Genomic DNA, 24,437 nt, shown 5'->3' with positions numbered 1-24,437 from the left:
TTGTTCACTCTCAGCATCCACACGTGGGGCAGAGGGAACGGGAGGCCCTGAGGCCCCTCACTAGTGCTCTGTCGGATACTGACCTCCAGAGTCAAAAAGGGAATAGTTCAGGCACTTTGAACCAAAAATATATTCTCTCACAATACACTTCCCAGAAATGAGGTCTGCTGTTCAAGTCAGCCCCAAACCCCAGCAATTGGTACTGCTGTGCACAAAATACACACCCCTCAGAGATGTCCAGACACTAGCTAGAACTCCAGCCTTTCCACAAGGATTTCTTCTAAGCTGATGTTAAGGTCCAACAGTATGGGGCTAAGGGACTCCACTGCCCACACCAAGTAAGACTTTGGGTTTTCCAAGACTCCTTTTAAAAGCTTCCAGGCAGGAACTGATGAACTATTTATTCACTTATCTTCAGGAGACCAAAGAGCCAGTAGTAGGTGAGGCAAAATTTTCCAAGTATTACAAATTCAAGTCAAATGCTTATGTTTGAAATGCAGTAAGATTTATATGTACATAGGATACATTGCTTTTGTAAAGTAAAAAGGATACTAAAATGGGTGTAGGTAACTGAGGTAAATGCAACAGGTAACTGTGGAGCTCAAGACAAACTTGGGAAATCTGTCGGAAAGTAGTAATTGAGTACAAGTCTCTTAAAAATCCAGATTGGCATCCCTCTCTCTAGTTTTGGTTTATGCCTTTGAGGTACTACTGGGTCACTCTGAATATCTGACAAAATAACATCTGGCCCTACTTAAGGGCTGAACTGCTGCTTTCCTCAACTGTATGCAAGACCAAGACCCTCAAATCCTGGAACTATAGTTGCCCGTTCCACTTTCTATTACTTCCCCACCTAAATTAAAAAAACAAAAACACACCACAAGCCATCAGATTATAGCCAAATATATACTGATATACAGATTAGAACAGTGCCACAGTATGGAGAATGCCAGCATCTGTATAAAATTTTTTATTAATAAACACATAAATAAGCACATATAACCCTTACAAGTTTTTCAGGTAACATCACAAAACCATCTTACAGTAACTCCACAAAAAGAGAAATCCTGCTCAAGAGGCCAGCTCAAACGGGCACCTCCAGGGTTTCAGGCAATATGGAGACCACACAGGTTAACGATAATTTGTACAGATATTTGGGAGTGGATTTTCACATATCTAGCTCTTGCTGGTTCAGTGCTATGCTGGTTGAAGCCACAGGTATACTGTTTGAATGGGTATAGGAGCTGATTAGTCTAATGGAAGTCTTCAGACTACAAAATATGCTTGTTGCTAAACCAAAAACCTGAGATATACTCTTTGAAAAAAAATTTTGAAAGGTGCTGATAATTCAATGCTGTGTTTTCTTCCTATTTAGATTAACATTCTGCACCACATCTTCTACTCCAAACAGACTTGGTGGCAAATTAATGTTTTACTTCAGTTTATTACAATTCTCTATGAATTATTAAAGACACCTCAGTCACCACTCTGGTGGACAAGCCAAGGACAGACAATATCAACTCAGGGTAATGTTGCCTTTCAAATGAGATTATGAAGCCACTTCAACAGTGATGACTTCACACTTTCCAGTATCTTGATCTGTGCAGGTAACATGCAAGGATCCATCCCTAGGAAAAAAAAAACGGTATGTTTAGGATCACCTCATTTAGTATGTTATTACATGTTCTATTGAAAACAGGTAGTAGGCTTCATGCAGAACAAAGGAAGCCAGAGTAGCAACAAAATGAATAACAGAGTAACATACTTATGAAATTAGTTTACTGTGTTCAGTACTTAGATACATACTTCTTGTTCTCCATTAAAGCATGCCTCTTCTCCAAGTATGATGGAACAGATTCAGGAACATATTTATGTTATTACTGTAACTAAGTTATTTAATGCAGGCTTGGAAATACAATATGTAGTAATATTCAAAATAATTATATTAAGAACTCAGCCTAATGGCAACCAACAGATAAGTGCATCTTCTCAAATCACAAGAACTCTTAAAAAGCAGTAGTCTATAAATACCAAGGATCTTCTTAAAGAAAAAACCCTTCATTTAAAAAAAGCTAACACTGAATCCTACTTCAGCTAAGCATACAAGTCACACTTGAGATTTAGATAAAAATAAAAGCATTCCAATGAACTTTCACTGATCTGTGCAATACTAAAACCCTTAAAATAATGCAAGCATTCTGTGCCTCACAGTTGCATGTAAATAGCCAAAAAGATTTTTCTCACCAATGCTAAGTGAAAATTTCTGCACGGCTAAGGAGGTATTTAAAGTTAAGTCTATTAATACAGAATTAATAAACCTGATAGTTAACTTAAGAAAATAAAAGTATTTTGTATTCAAATAGCATGTAGGGATTTAGTTTCTCAGCAACATCTAGACAACTTACTTATTAGTTTGAAAAGCAGTAAGAATTCCAGTACAGTCCTCAGAAGACAAACACGTTTTGACTACTTGGAACTCCACCTTCTGTTACCTTTATAAACTACTTTGACTATTTCACGTAAGCCAAAGTACTCAACCATTAAGACCTAGAAGTGATTTCTCAGACTTCCCTGTGTCAATTCCATTCCACCTCTCCTACCACAACCATATGACACTTTGTATTTTCCCTCTGGTAGTTCTGTAAAAAGTAGATTTATAAAACCTGATTTCCTATGGCATTGTTTTTCATGCTTCACAACCCTGACTCCAAAATGAAAAGGCCACAGGTGTTTTCCATAAACGCAGCATTGTAAGTCCTTCAGGGATTCATTAGCATTCATTAGCAACTAATAAAAGGATAATTTAACTTCAGTTATTCACAAGTGTGTGTGTTCTGCAGAACTACCTGCTGCTCTCAAGCATGGTTAAACTGATCAGCAGCTCTGAAGATGCTAAAAGTCATCTATACAACTGTGTTAGGTTTTATTTCCACAGCAATCAAAGAATGCAAGCACGGGAAGTGCTGCCTTAAAAAAAAAAACAAACAAAACACACACATTCCTCACATTCCTACAGAATTTGCCCCAGCTAGGACAGAGCCCAGTAAGCAAGGAAATGCTGAAATTTCTCAACACAAAACTAAACTTTCTATAACAGGAAAAAAGAGGTTTGTCCGAGGTGTGAAGCAGCAAGTTAAACATCAGAACAAGAAATATTTTAGGTACCTTTTCATAGTGAGAACAGTTAATATATCATGTAGGCCATCCTCCTTTTTATCTAAATCCTGGAGTACAATCTGTTTAAAACAAAAAAAGATGTTAAAGTTTTTCTAAATCCTTACACAGAAGGATAATGAAAAAAGTGATATGCGTAATAATTAGTACATACACTAGCAACATTGTTACCTCGAGCAGTTTTATTTCTAAAGTGTTGGTGATCTATATACTACTGGAACACCTGGTTACAGTCTCTTGTCCCAGATGAGCTGCACCACAGTAGTGCCAATACATCAAAGTCAGGTATTTAGAAACTCAGGAGGGAAATTTCTTTAAAGATGCTTCAATAATTCGTAACACATTTGTAGAATAACGTTTAAGGACAATTTCTAGACAGATGCATTCAATTCTGATTTTTTTAACATAAGGTTCTGGTAGGAACATGGCTGGTTCTTTTTTTTTTTCCTCCAGATCCACTTAAATTCCAAGTAGTTCACATTAAAAACTTGTATGTGTAGACAGACACTCACCTGTGCAAATTTGTTTTCTTCATTCATAGGACTTTTCCCTAATGACTCGTATAGTTCAAGGCATACAGAAGACGTGTTTCCAGGAGCATGCAGGGTATGCTGCCTTCGAGCTGGTAATGGTGTCCCTGATGGAAATAGCACTGTGAATTTGTCAGCCCCTGACTCGTCTACTCCCTTTAAAAAGAAAGAACAAGTTCACGCCTTTCTAAGTACTTCAGTGAGCTAGAAGCTTTGTAACAGTGCTCCATCAGCAAAGAAATCCAAGATTCACTCTTTCTGCTGTATTTACCATAGCAGCAATTCAATAAAAAACCTGAAGTTTCTATAAGTGAAAAAAATCCAGCAGTGACAAGGAACTGGCAATTAAGGAAATAACAAGGATGCAATCCATCTCTCCTTTGAGTCAAGAGGAATTTCTCCAACAATTTGGATAAACCTAAATTGCCACTTACAGCTGAGTAATGTATCAAAACAATAGTACTTCTTTAATATCAAAGCTTAACTGGTTTTATGTATTCATTATAGCAGTAAAATTTTCGAAGGCTAAACAATTTTAGTCTTACCTTATAAAGAATATCTTTGGCAGAACACTCAATAAAGAATGCTTCTTCTTCTAATGATGGATTCTCTTTCCCTAGCAGAATTCCTGCCTCTATTGCTGCACCAATAGGAATAACTTCATCGGGAGGAATTGAACTCAGGAGTTCCACGTTTGGGAAAATGTCTTTGATCAGCTGCTGTAGCTTTGGGATTCGAGCAGACCCACCACACAGAACTACCTGGAAACAAGACAATGCTTTCAAATCTCGCTTCAGAAGTTAAGAAAAAGCCACAACCTGCAATATAGAAGTGTAAACCCCTCTGGGATATTTTAGAACCCGTAGATGTACGTCACCTCATCCAGCCTCCTGCTCAGAATACATCTAGTTACAACAGGCAGCTCTACAAATACAGATTCCAAAAACCTCTGCAAGTGTTTGATTAACCTCACACTATAAATTCTTCTCCTGGCTCCCCGTGTTGCAACTAGATCTTAAAACCAAGCTAATCCACTTTTCTTAGCGTGAAGCATGACTAAAGAGTTGTAGAATTAAGCTATTTTTAATACATTTTAAGCATAAAATCAAAATAAAAACCACACCATTAAGGCCTGAGCAAATAGCACAATGAGCGACTTTAAAAATATTTCCACCGGAAAACAGAAGACACTCACTGAACAGTGGCCTAGAACACCTCATTATCCTGCAACTGTAATTCAGATGTGACACAGCTTTAGTGGCAACACTAATTAGGAGTCTGAAATAGCATCCAGTATCATTAGAAGTTAACCTTTGCTGCAGAATTTGTGCACCAACTCCACAAGTAATACGTGCAGCAATATTTACCACAGATGGGTGCAGAGGAATTTAGATAAAGTCACTTTTGTACCAAACAGAAAGAGACATTTGAAGCAACCAGCAATATTTGTAACTTTAATCACCATCTTCGGCATTAAAGATTTGGCATCTAATGTGTTCCCAAGTTTAAGCTAACAAGGAGGAGTGAAGGGAGGAGGAACACAGACACCAAGCAGACAGTAAATACCTTGTTCAACTTGTAAGACCAAGCTGAAACTCAGGAATTCTTCACATGTCAGCTAACCCAATCCAAAACTCAGTGACGGCAAAAGAACTTCTGAATATTAAAGAAAGTACTCCTCAGCTCCACCAAGTTACACTAACACACCAAATGGAGACGAATCCTCTACCATTTACTCAATATACGTCAGTAAATGCCATCATTGACTAATTTTTACCTTAGTCCAAATAACCTCCAAAGACCTGGATTCTACATACACTGTTGCATTTGAGCCAAAAATGCTTGAACACATTCAGAAATAATCTCAGTCCAAGGAAAACATCCCCCCACGTGTTCTTGTAGAGCTATAAAGCATTGCACAGACAAGTGATTGCTATTATTACCTTATTAATATCATCTGCTGTAAATCCAACTTGCTGCAGGAGCTTTTTAATTGCTTCTACACACTTACTAAAAAGTGAGGAACAGATAAGTTCAAACCTGGCCCTAAAAGGGTAAAAAAAAAAAAAAAAAAATGCCATCCATTAGACAAACACCCAAAACAGAAAAAGAATCATTTTTAGAACATACTTTGTTTCTCTGGCTATACCTCATATTGAGATTTTTTTTAAGCAGTCAAAAAAAATTTCATTTCCCAACTATTAATCTCAAAGAAGTGATTTTTGTTGTGAAAATATCTCTGCTATTGATTGCATCACTAACATGGAATGCAGATTTTTTACTTAGTGCATTCTTGGGAAAAAAAACAGTTTTCACATCTGAGTCAAAGCAATAAAGAAGCAAAAATCCTAAAGAAGCAAAAAGTCCTTCATCTTTAAAACAGACACATCAAAATGCACCTCTTGAAGTTCCAGAGGCAAGTCAAGCTGCTTCCTAATTTGCACAGAGGAATAGTTACTTAGCCAAATTAAAAGAAAATGTGCTTGCTTCAGGCTCTTTCAAGCCTGAAGACAAAAGTTACTCTGCACAACTGCAGTAAGTCAAATTCCTTATCTCAACTGAACCAAACAAGCTCCACAGTAGAGCTTCTCACGCTTGCTTACCGTGCCTTACTTCAACAGACCCAACTGCTGCAACAGCACAAAACAATTTCATTTTGCTAAATTCTACTGGTGACTGGAAGAGCAACTGAAGTTTACCTAAATACTTCAAAAAGAGTTCATCCTAACAGAGAAAAGAGACTTAAGAGTAGGACACAGCAGCATAAACAAGGAGACAAAAAGTATTTTTCCACTCCACCTGTCAAAGACAGACACTAAGATATCCCTGACTTCTACCATTCTGGAGCTCATTTGGATGAAAGAGCCCCAAACCCTCTTCTGTAAGAAAAAATGCAGCAACAAAAACAATAATGGGAGGAACAAGAGAAAGCACCTTGATTAATTACAGGGTTTATTTCCCTTTCATTAACTAGACTCCAAAGATGGGGTCTCCGTGGACCTTTTCAGAGTGTATTTTCCAACCACTTACAAGAATATCTTCAGTGTTCCTCTCAACTACTACAGGTCATGCACTAACAAATAATGTGAAAGAAAGCTCAAAAAAGCAAGTTGGCCTTCCAGCATCACCAAAAATCAAAGCTTATTAATATCCTAAACACAAACTAGAAAAACTGAAAGCCTACTTCTGTGTAACAGTAGTAGCTTCAAGATTTGTTTTACCTGGACACATTACAATCAAAATCCAATCCATCGTACAGTGAGTCTACAAAACAGTTTGCACTTCCCAAGGTTGATAATGAGTGCTTTGCAACGTCAGCGCTGTTCATTAGCTTCATCATAGCCCTGGGATTTCCTCTAATATCATGCTTACAAGACCTACATTAAAAGAAAAAAAAAAAGTCTATTTAGAAAGGCAAGCTTTTGAGCGGTAACATTTTCTGAAAGAAAAAAAATGAGTTCAAGATATTAACATTTTTCTGTAGACATTTTCACGTTACCTACAGTGACACTACAGAAAGTTCACAGAGAATAAGAGCACGTATTTCAATTCAAACTAAAGAATGCTAAGTAGAAGTACTGCTGTGAACTCAATGTATTAATATTTATCTTACAGATTTGAGGTATGTGTGTTTATCATACAAATTTAAGTCTTTCTAAACTGTTTCTCAGTTGAATGGATCCTGGAGGAAACAGCAAGAACAGGCCTACAAGTTAAACAATTTTAATCACATATTACAGTAAGAAATAGAACACTGAACATTAGACACGTTGAAAGAGTATATATCATCCAAAGTCTCCTTCTGTAATAGCATGCAGTTGGCCACCCCAGGAAAAAAAAAGCACTAGATCTAATGCTAGTACATTTATGAGTGCAGTTTTGTTTGTTACAGGACAAGACACACAGGCTCCGGCCTGATGAAACTGACCCCTCCACGGTCCTTCATGTCAGCAAGAGAAAACAAAATCCACGGAAGTGAATTCCCTGCCCCACTCTCCTCCCTCCAAACACACCCCACCTTTGTGACGGTAACCATATAATCAAGCCTACATCACTTAAAATAGTTCATAGCTGAGCCCTTACAGCTCACCACTGACTTCAGGCAACGCTCACCCAAAGCGACTATTTCCCCATCTCCCCCAACAGCTGTTCTTTAATATCTTTATCTGAGCCATTTCCCTCGGACAGCCCACTAGCTCTGCCAAGCTAGCATGAATTCTTTTTTAAAAGCCAGCATCACGCAATGACGTTCTTGTCCCAGCAACATACTTGGGATTCAAAACCTACCTCTGGAATTCAGATGCTAAGTGTTGTGCTAGAGCTTCTGTGAAGCACACTCCGCCGATGCTGTCGTCTGTGTTTGTAGCAAGCACGCGGTATATTCCGCTGTTTACTTCTATGACCGTGATAGAAAGCGAAGTGCCGCCAAGTTTATAAACCAACACGTTGCTGCCACAGTGGAAAAAAATGAAAGTAGCATTAACACAGCACCTAAAACTCTACACTAATATGGCAACCACCAAGTAATATATTGCAGGGTTTTATCGGTTTGGTCCAGTGAATTTGATTTGAGCAGTCTGGATTTAGCACGTCTTGGTACCACTGACTAGGGACAACGTTCCCTAAAGAACAGGTCACTGTCATACGGCGAGAGTTAGCCAACGTTTATCCCGCAACATAACCTAAAATGTAACGCTGGGTTCTCAGTTGTGGGCCCCAATTTTAAGAGAAGGGTAAAAAAAGATACCAACAAGAGAAAGACATCTGTTCTCACTAACAGCAGCCTTGGCTATTTCAAAAACCTTGTGACTTATCTGAATATTCTTGAGGGAAACTGAATGCACCTCCTAGGCAGGCCCTTTAGTTCTTCAAGCATATGCAAAATAACCCTATCTCCCACAAGTAAAAACTAGCTACGCGTAAGTCTGCTTAAGAAATTTACATTTTTCCTCAAGCCAATCAGCTCATTAAAAAGCAAGACACAAACTGGGGACAAATCTTTAAGACAATGTCTTACAAAATAGAATAAAGGAGTTAATTAAAAGTCACAGATTTATAACTTTTAAATTTCCATTGGCTCTGAGAGCAAGAGAAAAGCAGGCTTCAAATCATTAATTTTGTATTGGCTGTTAGGGCAACACGTCATTCCCTCATTTAAGATTTCTTTGCACAGAATGTGTTGTGTTAAACTACAGCAGCTTAAATTTAAGGAGTAAGATCTTCGGATTTTACCTTTTCCCAGTGGGTGAATCTTGGCCAATTCCGTAGGCCAGGAGAGCTGCAGATGGTTCGTGAATTAATCTCAGAACATTAAATCCAGCAGCTGCAGCTGCTTCCCTGTGATAAGGCACAACAGCATCGCATTTTACTTTAGCGATTTCACTGTAGTTACGCACACTATTAAGACCTCATCAGAACTAGATATGACATCAATTCAGCACTTGGTTACAGCGTGGTATTAACCAAGAGAAGTGACTGGGAAAAAAAACATAATGAAGTTCAATTGCAACTGCTTTCTTCAGGGAGCTGGATCTGCTGTGTGCTTATGTCAAGGAAAACACTGATGCATCAGACTTGCATACCCCATAAAAACAGCAGGAAAAAAACAAGATTAAAAAGCCACCCTCAAGTAAGCTTGGGTAACGCGTCTTCATGTGTGGCATTAAATGTCCTCAGTACGTTATTTCACCAGATGTCGATTTGATTGATTTTACTTCCAAATCAAGTTACCACAGCTCATTTTTAACTTTTCTTTGTGTGGTTTCTTGGCACTCAGTGGCCCTGAGACTGCCCTAATAGTTTCCTCCACGCTGAAGTCATTTTGAAACTTGTATGCCAAAGCAGCAGAAAGTTTCATTACACATACTGCAGATACCCAGTGCAAGTGTTTTATGACTAACTTTGAGTGTGTTTTAAGATTTTCATGACAATTCACCATAAGGCCTTCTACGCACTGAAAGTAGAAAGAAATGCTATTTATGCACAGCTTTGACTTCCGTCGTGGCAAAACTCTACTTATGTTTTCATAGAAACGAAGTTCTACAGCTGCACTTCCAAGCAGAACAGTGGTGTGTATTCACTCTGCTCTCTAATATCTGCATAATAATATCTGTAATATCTCTAATATCTGTATCTGCTCTCTAATAGAGTCCTCAATAAAATCACATAGCACCATTTAGTTTGGTGGAGAAAAATTATGGAGGAGGGCTGGAAAAAAAAAAATAAATCACCATTTGCATTTCAAAGGGGGCACTGAAGAGGCAGCAGGAATACCACATCTGAAGTGACACTACAGCCACGATGATACAGTCAAAGTCCAGCAGGAGAACTCCCGTTGCTCATCGGCCAGAAGCTCTGCTTTAGGCACGTTAAAGAACAGAAAAATCTTAATCCTCTTACCCGAGGGCATTTTTCTGATTCTCTCCAAAATCAAATGGTACGGTGATAACAACGTCATTCACATCTGAACCCAACGCAGACTGAGCGGTTTCTGTTATAAACATAGGCAGAACATGTTGATTAAAAGCAAAAAAAAAACCAACAGACTGCATCTTAAAAACATGAGGACAAGCTTAAAAACATTATTATTATTCACAGATTCACAGATTTCTCTAGGTTGGAAGAGACCTCAAGATCATCGAGTCCAACCTCCGACCTAACACTAAGTACTCCACTAAACCATATCCCTAAGCTCTACATCTAAACGTCTTTTAAAGACCTCCAGGGATGGTGACTCCACCACCTCCCTGGGCAGCCCGTTCCAATGCTTAATAACCCTTTCGGTAAAGAAGTACTTCCTAACATCCAACCTAAAACTCCCCTGTCGCAACTTTAGCCCATTCCCCCTCGTCCTGTCACCAGGCACGTGGGAGAATAGACCAACCCCCACCTCTCTACAGCCTCCTTTCAGGTAACTGTAGAGAGCGATGAGGTCTCCCCTGAGCCTCCTCTTCTCCAGGCTGAACAAGCCCAGCTCCCTCAGCCGCTCCTCGTAAGACTTGTTCTCCAGACCCCTCACCAGCTTGGTCGCCCTTCTCTGGACTCGCTCGAGCACGTCCATGTCCTTCCTGTAGCGAGGGGCCCAAAACTGAACACAGTACTCGAGGTGCGGCCTCACCAGAGCCGAGTACAGGGGCACAATCACTTCCCTCGACCTGCTGGCCACACTGCTTCTTATACAGGCCAGGATGCCGTTGGCCTTCTTGGCCACCTGAGCACACTGCTGGCTCATATTCAGCCGACTATCCACCAATACTCCCAGGTCCTTCTCGGCCAGGCAGCTTTCCAGCCACTCATCTCCCAGCCTGTAGCTCTGCTTGGGGTTGTTGCAGCCCAGGTGCAGGACCCGGCACTTGGCCTTGTTGAACTTCATGCAGTTGACCCCAGCCCATCGCTCCAGCCTATCCAGATCCTCCTGCAGAGCCTTCCTGCCCTCGAGCAGATCGACACACGCACTTAGCTTGGTGTCATCTGCAAACTTACTGAGGGTGCACTGGATGCCCTCATCCAGATCATCAATAAAGATATTAAAGAGGACCGGCCCCAGTACCGAGCCCTGGGGGACTCCACTAGTGACCGGCCTCCAACCAGATTTGACTCCATTCACCACAACTCTCTGGGCCCGGCCATCCAGCCAGTTTCTAACCCAGCGAAGCGTACGCCAGTCCAAGCCCCGAGCAGCCAGTTTCTCGAGGAGAATGTTGTGGGGAACGGTGTCAAAAGCCTTACTGAGGTCAAGGTAGACCACGTCCACAGCCTTTCCCTCATCCACCAAGCGCGTCACTTGGTCATAGAAGGAGATCAGGTTCGTCAAGCAGGACCTGCCTTTCATAAACCCATGCTGACTGGGCCTGATCGCCTGCTTGCCCTGCAAGTGCCGCGTGATGACCCTCAAGATAATCTGCTCCATGAGCTTCCCCGGCACTGAGGTCAAACTGACAGGCCTAAATTATTATTATTATATGCTATGCCTAATGCTAATATGGCATTATATGGCTAATATGGCATTAGGCTAATATGGCTAATATGCTAATATGCCTATTATTATTATTATATGCTTTTACTCATTACGTACCTTTCATTTTACTGAAAATTAGCTTTGCCACATCTTCTGGATTAATAAGCTTACTATCTATCTCATATTGAAGTTTTCCATTCTTCTCAACTATCTGTAAGCAAAGACAACACACCCTTGTTAGAAGCGTAATTTGAACACGAGTTTTTGTTAGTAACTTTTGTTAATAACCAATTAAGTTTCTGTTCAAAGTAATGAAAAAAAGGGGAAGAGCTTGTCGATACTTTCTATTGTATCTAGAATACTTTGTATTCTATGACAAGAAAATATTTCCAAAATGTTTATCAAAGAGCACAAGGAAACCTCGCATTATCCAACAAACGTTGGAATGATATTCACAGGGACTTAGAAGCTCCTGACTTCCTTCGCCTATTAAAATGTTCTCTGTAGTACAACAGCCAAACTACTTGCCTGCTTCTACAATACTGTTCTGAAAATATTTTAAAAGAATTCTCTCTTTTACGAATGGCCAAGAGATACGTGTATTTTTTTTTTTTTTGGCTGTACTACGTTATGGCAGCAGATCTCAGAACAAGAAGTTCTCTACTTCGTAAAGAGAGAAAGAAACACGTGCTAGAGGAGCACATTCCATACAACAGCAAACGAACTTCATATTGGGAGAGATGATCGCTGCAGAACACAAAACAGCGTGGCACAAAATGCAAAGCAGCACGGTATAAAATGAGAAGTTATTCTGAGAACAACAACAACAACAACAAAATCAGCTCATACTCACTGAACATTTGCTTTCTGTAATGTATTTCTGTGCTTGTGGGTCACCAGAGCTGTCAAGACAAAAGGAGAACAGCAAAATAAACCATATGCTCCAGAGTAACTGCAGGAATTCGTCTTGGTGATGTTCTCTGGAGTGTTGACAGTATACGAAGAAGCTACACTCTAGGCAAGATTCCTCTTTTCACACTACGGATACATCTACATGGAAGAAAAGATCACAACGTAATGGTTCTGTCTGCTGGTATCTGTCAAGCACCATTCCCCACACTAACAACAGCAGAAACACCTGCTAGTTAGTGAAGAGTAACAAAAAAACCTGCAATCATGTTTTGTTTCAACCCACTGTCCCCAACACTCAGTTACAAAAGATTCTGGTGGCACTTTTGTTGCCTTTACTGAAATAAGGTGTCAGCAATAAGCCGCCTGCCCTCTATTTTTGACAAAAAACTAAGTATCTGCAGAGAACTAAGACACGCAGAGCGGACACGTTCTCATCCACTCGCTTCAGTGAAAGAGCTGTAACACGCAGCCACGTTATCACTAAAACGCTTTGTGGCAGCTCCGACACCAGACCTGAACCTGAAAGTTCAGTGCTGACACCCCTGGAGCTGTCAGTGCAAACTGGCACGGAGCCCCTGAGCCAAGGGACAGGGGAGGCACAACCGCAGCGCGTCCCGCTGTGCCAGCAAGAGGCGGTACGGCGTTTCGGTAACTAAAATCCTGGTGCATTTCAGCCACTGGGAGACGTCCAAGTCGCAGTCTCGGTTGAGGATACCAGAGCACATACCAGAAATCACGCACGCATAATAAATTCTTGTCACAATTTGATTTTGCAAAGGAATTCAGGCCTAGAATCCTTCGCATCTCTTCACTTTCAAATGAAGCACTGGGTAAGGAGTTTCGATGATACAATCGATGTTTAAGACCAGCGGAACCGCGCTGTTAGCTCCAGATTCATTTTACTGCTACTGCTTGACAGCAAACATTTTTTGTAGGTTGCCCTTGACACTGAGCAGCTTCAATGGGGAAAACTGCGCTGCTCGGCCTCCCTCCCCCACCTGCGCGCCCAGGGATCCGCTTACCTTCGCCCCAGAATCTGCTTTACTTTCACCACGGTGTTGGAAACGTTCCTTATCCTGCTCTGCTTCGCCGCCAAGCCGACAACCTGAGTAAAACAGGGAGAAAAATCAGCGAGCCCCACGCGGAGCGGCTCTCCCGGGGGCCCCGCGCAGGCGGGCCTCACCTCCTCGCTCTCCGTGAAAGCCACGACGGCAGGAGTCACCCGGTCCCCGGCGTCGTTGGCCACTACGTCCGCGCGGCCGTCCTGCGGGGAGAGGCGTCTGTCAGCATGGCCCCTGCACCTCCTCCCTCCTCTACTACTACCACCTCCTCTCCTTCTACTACCACTACTATCTCCTCCTCCACTACTACTGTCACCTCCTCCTCCTACCACTACTACATCCTCCTCCACCTCAATCTCCACTTCCTCCTCCTCCACCATCACCTCCTCCTCCACCTTCTCTACTACTACTACCTCCTTCTTCTGCTACCACTACTACCTCCTCCACCACCTCCTCTACTACTACCACCATCTCCTCCTTCTATCACTACCTCCTCCCACCTCCTCCTCTATCTCTGCTTCCTCCTCCTCCCACCTCTACTACTACCTCCTCCTACTACCACTACTACCTCCTCCACCTCCTCCTACCACTACCACCTCTTCTTTCTACTACCATTACTAACTCCTCCTCCCACCACCTCCACTACTACTACTCCCACCTCCTCCCTCTACTACCACTATCTCTTCCTCCCACCATCTCCTGCTCCTCCACCTCCACTTCCTCCTCCTCCACCTCCTCTGCTACTACTACCACCTCCACCAGCTCCTCTACTACTACCACTACTTCCTCCTCTGCCTCCTCTACTACTACCACTACTTCCTCCTCTACCTCCTCTACTACTACTCCCACCACCTCCTCCTACCACTACTTCCTCCTCCACCTCCTCCTCCCACCACCTGCTCTACTACCACCTCCTCCTTCTACTACTATTACCTTCTCCACCTCCCCTACTACTACTCCCACCACCTCCTCTACTACCACTACTACTTCCTCCTCCACCTCCTGCCACCACCTCCTCTACTACCACCTCCTCCTTCTACTATCACTATTACCTCCTCCACCACCCCTACTACCACCCCCCCCTACTACCCCCCCCCGCACCTTGTACACGGCCGCGCACGCCGAGGACGCTCCCAGGTGCACGCCGATGGCCGCCATCAGCCCCTCCCTGCTCCCCGTGCGCCCGCCGCCCCACAATGCCCCGCCGCCAGCCAATCGCGCCCCGCCTCTCTCCGCCAGCACCAATCGGCGCCCGCCTCTCATACACGGCTCACGGCTTCCCCGCCTCCTCTCCCACGCGCCCTCGCGGCTTCGGAGTGACCAATGAGAAAAATCGGTGTGTGTGTGCGTCATCAGGCATAGCAACGCGGCAGACTTCGTCCCTGAGGGGCGGGCGGACGGCGGCTGAGGGGAGTTCGTCAGGGCTGAGCTTGAGTTTATTTAACGCCCAAAATAAAGATTAATGCAAAGAAAGGCGCAGGAGGCTATTTCCTGCGTGTACAGGGCGGGGGTGGGCGGCGGGTTTGTGTATTTTATGCCGTTGGCTTCTCTCAATGTTTAATTGCAGGCAATGAAGCACATGCAGGCAGTATAAATATATATATATTTTAGCCAAATATCATTAAGGAGGCGGCGGAGCTGAAGTGCTGCCTCTGCGTGACCTAACCAGCCGTGACCAACATCCGAGCGTAAATCATGCCACGTGGGGATGTTGCACTGCCGTTGGAGAAGCCCATCTGCGTTATCACTGAAGAAATAATATAAAATACAATAAAAGCCAACAAAATGATTTCTAGTCAGTGTGCTTTTTAACTCAGCTCACGGTCTGGGGGACTTGAACACCGGTCAGACAGAGCCCAACTGCTGCCACCACGCCAAAAGCTGCTCAGGCTCTGGTGGGCTGGGAGGGATGTGCAGGGGAAGGGGCAGCAGGATGAACGAGGTGGGGTAGGGAGAAAAGGGTGTAAGGGGTTATAGGATCGCAGCCCCTGTGCCCGGTGCTGGGTGCTGGGTGCGGACCGAGTGCATGCATCTTCCCCAACCTGGTGTGTATGGGCGTGTGTGGGCAGTTAGGGTGATTATCCAGTACTGTGTCCAGTTCTGGGCTCCCCGATACAAAAAAGACAGGGATCTCCTGGAAAGAGTCCAGCGGAGGGCCACAAAGATGATACGGGGCCTGGAGCATCTCCCCTGTGAGGAAAGGCTGAGAGACCTGGGTCTGTTCAGCCTGGAGAAGAGAAGACTGAGAGGGGATCTTATCGATGTTTACAAATACCTGAGGTGTGGGAGACAGAGGGATTTGGCCAACCTCTTTTCAGTGGTTTGTGGGGACAGGACAAGGGGCAATGGCCACAAAATGGAGCCCAGGCAGTTCCGCCCCAACATGCGAAAGAACTTCTTCACGGTGAGGGTGACGGAGCCCTGGGACAGGCTGCCCAGGGAGGTTGTGGGGTCTCCTTCTCTGGAGATATTCAAGGCCCGTCTGGACGCCTACCTGGGCAGCCTGCTCTGGGGAACCTGCTTTGGCAGGGGGGTTGGACCCGATGATCTCTGGAGGTCCCTTCCAACCCCTACAATTCTGTGATTCGGTGATTTGGATTTTATTTCTCTCTAAATGCCATGTGGTACCGCCTCACTGTATTGCTCAAGAGAATGAATATGATCACATAGAGGTTAAAGGAGTTATCAAAACTTCCAAAGGGATTTTGTGTCCCCAGACTGATCCTGGGTTTCTTAAGTCACAGGACTATTCCCCTTGTGATAACCAGGCTCGGGGAAGTCTGACCAAGGGCTGGAAGTCCCTGGCTGGAGCTCAGCTTGCAGCAGTCCGTGCTCGTGAGATGATCCCAGTGTCGATAAAGGAAACTGGTACAGCTGAAAATGATACCTTTGCAGTGTGTCCACATTGCAGCTCCTTTCTGTTTCCTCTTGTAAACAGAGTAATGGAAAGAGAAGGGTAGAGGTGAGCTGGAGAGACCTGTGGGAACTGGAGAAAGGCATTACAGAAGAAAGCAGTGAATGCAAAGGCATCTTTGGCACAGGTAATGGAGAAGGGAGTCGGAGAAGAGATACTAAAGTTAGGAGGGTAAAGGAGGACAGAAGCTTCTAGTACAGAAACCTGATTTTTCCCGGCTTTCCCTCATATCCTAATGCCAGCTGCACCATTTATGCCAACAGACTGGTAATGGGATTAGAGCCTAAAACAGTATGTGTAATCGGTGTGTCCAAAACTGCACTATTAATGTCTCCTACATGCCTCAGCACATCCACGGTTGCTTTCCAGATGTCATGCCATGAACACAACAGGACAGACGCGCACAAGTTCTGTTTATCTTAACTGAAGCAGCTAATGCTCCTTCCAGCTGTAAGTGAACCTGCGTGGAAGCGGGCTAGAAATGCCTTGGCAGAGGTTTATGGCGGCCAGTAGTAGATGTTGAGGAGTGAAAAGAGCTCCTCTGTCCGCTCTTTGTGTATCTGTTTTCTGGTGGCATCCTTAGTTAACGGGGAGCCGTGAGGTTGCACTGAGCTTGAGTGAGCTGAGAGGTGGGGTTAACAACCCGCTCCTAAAGAAAAGGAAGGCTGCCCCGCTTGTTACAGCAGTTCTGTAAATAAGTGAGAGCCTTAGTATACTCGCTGTCTCTTAAAAGCGGGATTGAGGAGGGGAGCACTGACACCAGCACAGCCTGGCCTCAGGGAGCGACTGGAATTTAGCTTCTAACCCCTCCAGGGAGATGTTTCTCCATGACAGGAACAGGAGAAATATCCAGCCCCGGTCTGCTGAGGGTACTGCACATCCCTGGGTGCACACATCAGACAAACCCACCACGTTCCCTTGCCACGACCCCCTCCTAAGACAGCGATTCTGCTGCAACCTGCAGGCAAGATTCCCAAACCAGTGGCCCAAACCTTCACAGCGTCAGGCCAGGGCAGGATCTCAGAGGTGCCCGTGCTCTCCCAGCCCGTGGCACATCTGTCAGCCCTCCGAAAACCAGACCTGGCACAGGGAGACCAGCTGTCAGAGCGGCGAGATGTGAACTCGCCCAAGTTACTCCCGTGCCGAGAGCTCCCAGGCAGCCCGAGAGGCTGGAGAGTAAGAATAGCTCTGTCCGCAGCAGGCCGACTGCAGGGAAATCACAGAGATCACAGCAAAAAGCAGCAACATCTGTGAAGTATTTAGAGTGGAACCGGGCATCTCTATTGAACAACGGGCTGTTTTGTGGCTGGTAAATAGTATATACTCTAAAATGTCCCTGGGGGTGAGGAAAGAAGGATGAGAGAACTCCTTTTAATTATCTTGTGCGTGTTCTGACTTAATTATCAGGAAGATAAGCTCCAAGGAGGCTGGAGATGGCAGCTGCAGGACCTGTGATCTTCTCCAGCCTGGGGACGCGGACGGGGTCAGTGGATGCCCAGGAAAGCTCTGGGGAGAGCCTGGCTGTGGAGAGACGTGGACAGCAGTCCACCAGGTGGCACCTCCCTCCTGGTTTTCAAAAACCTACTTTTCCCCAAGAAAACGTGAGACTGCACAGCCCCACTGAAGGCGTTGACGTCCTGCTGATGGCTAACTTCTGCCCCCTTCGCTTGCCTTCATGACAGCATCCAGATCATATATATATATATTTGCATGAGAGGCTCCTCAAACTCCTTGCCTAAGTCCTCAGAAGTAGTTACACCATCATTATTCCTTGCACTGCTTACCACCCCCAAACTGCTGGGTTTTGGGCCGGAGGATGCAGACGACTTCTGGGTTTGCTTTACCATGTACCACCCATTACGAAGGGCACACAAAAAAGTTGATTCCGGTGTCCTCATTGCTTCATAATCACAGTAGCCAAGTGACAAAGCAAGTTTGGTCAGTGGATCAGATGAATTAAATACTTGTCTTAATATTTAATCAGCTGAACAAAATGTTTTTATGGGTCGAGGGTCTGACTGCTCTGGAGTCATTCACTGCAGTCCAAAAAAAAAGGAAAAAAAGTACTTATTTGGCAGAAAAAGTACATTGAAAGCTTGGCAGGCAGACCTGTTGAAAGGCTGGTATTAGTGCCTGTAGGTGGCATCAACGCAGCATGTAATTGCAATGCTACAACTCATCTGCAACGCTGAGCCAGCTTGGCAGCTCAGCAGTTTTGGAGTAAAGTTGAAGCCAGATTTTTTTTTTCTTTCTTTTTACTTACAGCAGACTGCTTATTGGAGAGTATCCCGAGAAAAGTTTTATATTTTAGGTGACATAAAGCATGTTAAGCATCTATTTGTTTTTGCTTGTAAGTCAAGAAGGTCAGTTTTCTTTCTCTTCTTGAAAAAGCTTTGAGTGCCTGCAAAATGACCCGGCCTTTATTGCGCTCCACGTCACAAGCTCGATCGCGAAGTGGGAAAAATGTGGTTGCCTTACGGCCTGAACCAACCAAACCCTGGGCCGCTGAGCGGTGTTCAAGCGATGAGTGGACAACCCACACGCTGCAGTTTCCTGAGGGGTTTGGTGAGTGCCTCCAGCAGTTTGTCTGAAAGCAACCTTGTCCTCTACAAACCTCTTCCAAGTTACCCTGACACAAGCAGAGCGTCTACTCATTGAGGAGATGCTCTTCCAAGTTCTCTGCCGGCATTCATCCAATTGCAGATTATCCTTGAGAGGAATAACAAGGCAGTGATGGCTAATTAAACACGGCAAATACACATCATAGCTAGAACTGAGAACTCACACAATCACCTTTGAAAAGGCTGTGTTGGTGATCATGAAAGTCAAACACGTATGATTTTCTCTGGAGCAAGAATAAGCCTGTGCTACAGATAATTGCATGTAGTCTGTGCTAATAAAACAAGAAATGGGCAATATTCTCATTGCTGTGTTGAGAATTGCTATAGATTGTGTTAGGCACTGTCATCTCTGGGCACATTGATGATGGTCATGGTTGGCCAAAAGATTTTATCACTTACGTTGAGTCTGAGAACTTTTAAACATACATTCAATTATTATTATTTTTTATTATTATTCCCCAAGGAAAATAATAGAAAAATCTCCAGATTTTTAACATTTAACATTTTTAACATCTCCCTTTTAATATTTTGGCCTTTTTCCTCTCCATGTCCCAGTTTTTCTATCTCCTAAAGAATGCCAAAATCACTTTACAGGAATGTTGGAAAGCTTTAATAACAGGTAAGAAGCGTGCTGAGGTCCTTGCTGGAGGGTGCCGTGTAAATATAACCGGTTATGGTTAATAACGCAGACCCAAGTGACAACACGAGTTACAAAGGGTGCCGTGGTACAATCCTGGAGATTTGCAGGCATGTTCTGAGGTATGAAATTCACATTTGTGCTCTGGTGGAAAACCTGGTGTTCACTGAGCTCTGGGGTGAATTTTGTGCTCTGTAACATCACTTCCCCACAAAACAGATCAGCGTCTGATCCAGCTGCTTAAGAACTGACCACCAAAATGGATCATGCTCAGCATCAGGTCAGTATTGGGACAGATACCTTAATCTGGGGCATAAAAACCGATTTAGGGGTGGGGGTCCCAGCTGGAAACAAGAAGTTAATTTTGCGTGCTGTCGGAGATTTACTGCATGACCTCGAGGAAGTCATTTAATTTTACTGTTTCCTGAGTCCTACGTCTGAAAAACAAGCCAAAAGTAGCATTTTCCCTTCCACCTAAGGATAACAACATTAATTAGTTGCCTGCTTAGAGGTGAGTGTTATAGGACGGGGTAGCTAGAACATCACTCTTGCTTATCTCTGCTGGCCAGTCCTGGTCAGTATCATGTCACCTAAATTGATTTTTGCAGACGGTGATTAAACACAATTAAATGTCCATGTTAAAACCGACCGTAGATTAGCTTTATTGAGCTGAGATCAAAGTGTTGATAGATTCTGAGCTCCTTTTCTTAAAAAAAAAAGTGTTAGTGGGATCCATACAGAGCCGACAGAACAAATTCCTTTCCCACAAACCCACCGTTATCTGTAAAAGATGAAATTAGAGCTCTTTTTTTAAGCTACAGAGCCGTCTTTTTTTTTTCGTTTTGCTTTGTTTTGTTTTGAAGTGTTAACGATCCCTGTCTTTAGCTAACTTGCTAACATTCCTTTGGCAGCTTTTCCAGTTTCTGCTGTTCAACTTAAGGTTTTTATTTTCTTGGTGCAGTATGTAAATTTATTTTTTTTGGACAGATTTTTACATTTCACTTAAAAGAAATTCAGATTTCGCCGTGGACGCCGTAGCTGGTCAGCAGCTGTGGGGCTGCAAAAGGAGCAGAACAGCGTCTGGACCCATCCTCTTTTATTTCGAGTTCTGAGAAAGTCCTCCCTGCGTGGCAGGATTTCTGGTAGAGAAAAATCTCCGTCCATCTGCACTCACGGGCATTCACTCAAATCCCGTAATGACAATAATCACGATAATTGCTAGTACCAGAGGACGGTCCTGCGGCCCGGTGTGGAACGAATTCGGAGGGTCTGCGTTTAATTTTCGGCGTACACGGCTCCGTGGTGTTGGACAGCCACTGAAATCAGTGGGACGCTTTCCAGCAGCTTCCCCGGTCGTTGGCTGGGACCCCAAAAGGTCCATTACAGAGGGGGAAAGTTAGCGTAACTGCTGGCAGTGCAGCAGCTGGTGGCTGAGCAGATACACCGAAATCCCCTTTTGCCTTTCCCGGCTGAACCTGGGGGAGGCAGGGGGTGCAGAGGAGGGGAGCGCTTTAGGGCCCGAGTATTTCAAGCACCTGATTTTTTTTTTTTTTTGCTGTGTGATGTTCTTGTATTACCCACCTGGGTCCAGAGGGCTGCACATAAAGAAATAGCTGTCATATCTGTGGGAAGCTACATGTGCTTTACGACTCCCATTTCGGGGCAGAGGTGAGGTCGGTGCCATCGGGACACGCCGTATCGGCTGGTCCTACCGCAGGAGCTTTGTGCAGCCACGGGGTTTATGGTGTGAAGCCTCTCCGTGCTCTGATTTTGATCTGTCTTTCTGCAGCGACTCCTCCCATCTTCGGACGTCTCTTCCAGCACAGCGGATGCCACCTGCAGCATCCCTCCCAAGGACCTACCCTTTCAAGAAATGCATAGAGATTCTCAGCTCTGGATTTTCCCAAGTTACCATTTGGGGATTTTCCCGGGTTGTTCTCCTGCCCAGATGTTGTTCTTCGGAGTTCTGTTCCGCCGCAGAGCAAAAACACAAGATCTTCTCGAAGGACTTACAGCCATAACAAAGGCGAGAAGCGAAGACGTGAGCCAAACCAACAGAAATTCCCTGGGGAGCAGAGCAACGCTGAATCAGCCTGGCCAGGGGATGTGCAGAGCTCTCAGCGGCTCAGCCTCCAGCTCCTGCCCTGAAAAGTGCTCCTTCTCCACGGGTCCTAGTGGGACGGGTTAAACGGGCAGAGGCAGAAGGCTCTCAGCCTTGATTTAAAACCACGGGGGTCTCTGTGCCTTCCCCACGCTGCAAAAGCCAGCAGCAGTCCCCCACTGCTTCCAGTGTGATGCGCTCCGTCTACCCTGAGAGAGGAGTGCTTCACTGGTGTGCTGCCTTGTTCATTAATTCATTTAATTGCACGTTCATTATATAAATAGTCCTGTTCTCCCTCCCTCCCTGTTCTCACCTGCTTTCAGACTACGCCGGGAGAAGCAGAGTTTGGGGTTTGTGTTCTCACCACTCTGTCCGGACCCAGACGTGCCGACGGGCACCTTCCCAGCTCTTCAGCGAAGCTGGAGCTGTGCTGAATCCTTGAGAGAGAGGCTGCTTGTTCCAGCTGAGCAGCTGCTAACGAAGACCGAGGGCTTTTAAATAACCTGAGTAAACGCAATCTCTCCGTCCCCTTCGTTTAATTAGGCCTTGCTTGCTTTGCGTGTCAAAAACCTGCTCGCTTTCCTCTTCCCCGGACAGCTCGGCGGGGCAGTAAGACCTGGGTGCGGGACAAAACCAGCCAGTGCAGGGAGTGAGGGAAACCCCATTCCCAGTGGCTTTGTGTCCTGTGGTTCTGCTGCTTTTGTCCTAGGGCTGGCGTGAGCCCTTCTCCCAGCTGGCGGCTGGCAGGATTTGCTCTCCAGCCCTCCTCCTGGGGCCGGGAAGGCTGCGGGGAACCCGAACCGTGGGGAGTGAAAGCAGACAGAGGAGCTGGTGCCACCAGGTCTAGGGACACCATGGGACGACAAAGCACTGGGTCTAGGCTTTGAATATTTGGAGCACAGACGGCTGGAGGGATGAGGGCTTCTAGGAACGGGGTGGCTTTTTCCTCTCCGGCAGCACGGAGGAGCTAAGGACAACGTGAAGAGTTACGTGCTCTCCAAAAGCATCTCTCGCATTCTTTCCTCCTGCAGAAAGGAAACTGGGCGTGAAATCCTTGGAGCTCTCCAGGCTGAGCGAGGCTGAGGTTACTGGCAGGCTGGGAAGGAGCGAGCAGGGCCTGTGAGGGGGAAGCAGGTCTCGTGAGCCTCGTCAGGGAGCCGGTCCCTACGTGTCCGTGCAGAATCCCCAGGTCAGACCTTCGGCTGGCACCTGCATCAAGCCCATATTGATCCCGGATACTGCCTAAAGGAATCGTTCAGGGGTTTCTCCGGAATTGCCTTTGTGATACTCTAGCAGCGCGTGACATTTTTTCAAACGCTTTCCAAAAAGCCCACCGACAGACTTTCAGTCGTTAATGATTTACCTTGCATTGGGTGAGCGGAGGCCTGATATACCACGACCTGTACGCGCACAGACACACGCACACGGGCTGGTTTCCTACCTTCATTTCTAACGCCTCGCTGCGAATAAAGCCACAGAAGAAATCCATAAATAAATAAGACTTGAGGGCTCTGCCCTATTACCGCCAAAGGCAAGGGTCTCCCGCTGATGATACCGAGGGCGGATGTAGCCATGGGGTTTACCTGGAGCTCACGGTGCTGCGGGATGGAGGTGGGGAAGGAGGGAAGGGAAGCAGAGGGAGGTGAAAGCTGCAAGCCCCATGGCACGAGGTCCAGACCTGAGCTCGTCACACGCGGCAGGAGCGGGTACCTGGAGAGCTGCTGGCAGCCCAGCGGCGTTAGGAGTGCTGCTGAGTGCCTCGCAAACAGACATCTCACCTCCAGACGCCTGCTTTAGCACGGGCAGATCCCAGCCCATGTTCTCTGTTGTTTTTTTGGCATGATGGGCAAGTGAGCAGCAGAGAAGTGCGGCTATTAGCCAGAAAGGCTACCCAAAACTGCCCCCATAAAGCCCGTGCTTTAGGAGACATCTGCCCCGTGCTGTGCATCGCCACTGCTTGCATGTGCACACTCTCCTGATTTTTCTCTTCTTCTTTGCCTCGGACCCAGTAAGAAATCCCTGCTGGAAGCTGCCAGTGAACCTATTCCTCCCCAGGTCCCATGGGCTGATGTAAACCCTGGGGCCGGGCCCGCAGGGACGTCTGACCTTTGGAGGAGCAGGCGGCGCGTCCCACCTCCTGCTTTGCCAGCCTTTTGGGGAGGTTTCTTCCTTTCAGCGATGCTCCTGTCCCTTAAATGTCTTAAGGAACCAACTCACCTGCTTGTGACAGCCCAACCCTATCCACGGGGAAACCTGGGCAAAAACCGAATCCTGCTGAGATGTTTTTCTTTGGACAAGTTACACCGGTGGAAGTACCTCTAACCTGGGTTTCTGTGTCAGCGCTAGGGAGCTCCACTGATTTACTGTATCTGAATTTCAGTCAATGGAGCTCGATCGATACCCAAGCGGAGCGGAGATTAGGTTCCCCATTGATTTTAAGCGTGGCTGACACGGGCAGAGTTTGTAATTTACAAGCACGAGACATATCGATGTGAGCAGGGTTTAAATCACTGCGGCCACGGGGCAGGAG

The 24,437-nt window shown here is 45.3% G+C and overlaps 1 protein-coding gene across 2 annotated transcripts; it reads right to left on the bottom strand.

Annotated features, from left to right (window-relative positions):
- Window positions 1-955: 955 nt before the first annotated feature.
- Window positions 956-14,885, bottom strand: HSPA14 (heat shock protein family A (Hsp70) member 14). Of its 2 annotated transcripts, none has more exons than XR_014587975.1 (14): window positions 14,736-14,885; window positions 13,757-13,837; window positions 13,596-13,678; window positions 12,515-12,563; window positions 11,779-11,872; window positions 10,104-10,194; window positions 8,937-9,041; window positions 7,992-8,153; window positions 6,926-7,081; window positions 5,648-5,750; window positions 4,250-4,465; window positions 3,687-3,811; window positions 3,166-3,236; window positions 956-1,628 (listed from the first exon to the last, which is right to left on the bottom strand). XR_014587975.1 is itself a non-coding variant. In XM_083848100.1 (14 exons), exons 1-14 carry the CDS (start codon window positions 14,790-14,792, stop codon window positions 1,550-1,552), a joined length of 1,521 nt encoding a protein of 506 aa, XP_083704226.1. In that variant the 5' UTR covers window positions 14,793-14,882; the 3' UTR covers window positions 956-1,549. The 2 variants fall into 2 exon arrangements, 1 of the variants encoding a protein (XP_083704226.1); XM_083848100.1 differs by having other exon boundaries at window positions 3,687-3,860; window positions 14,736-14,882.
- Between the last annotated feature and the right edge of the window lie 9,552 nt (window positions 14,886-24,437).

Source organism: Anser anser (genome assembly GCF_964211835.1).
Source record: "Anser anser genome assembly, chromosome: 1".
Lineage (NCBI taxonomy): Eukaryota > Metazoa > Chordata > Aves > Anseriformes > Anatidae > Anser > Anser anser.
This window is presented reverse-complemented; position numbering and strand designations above follow the sequence as displayed.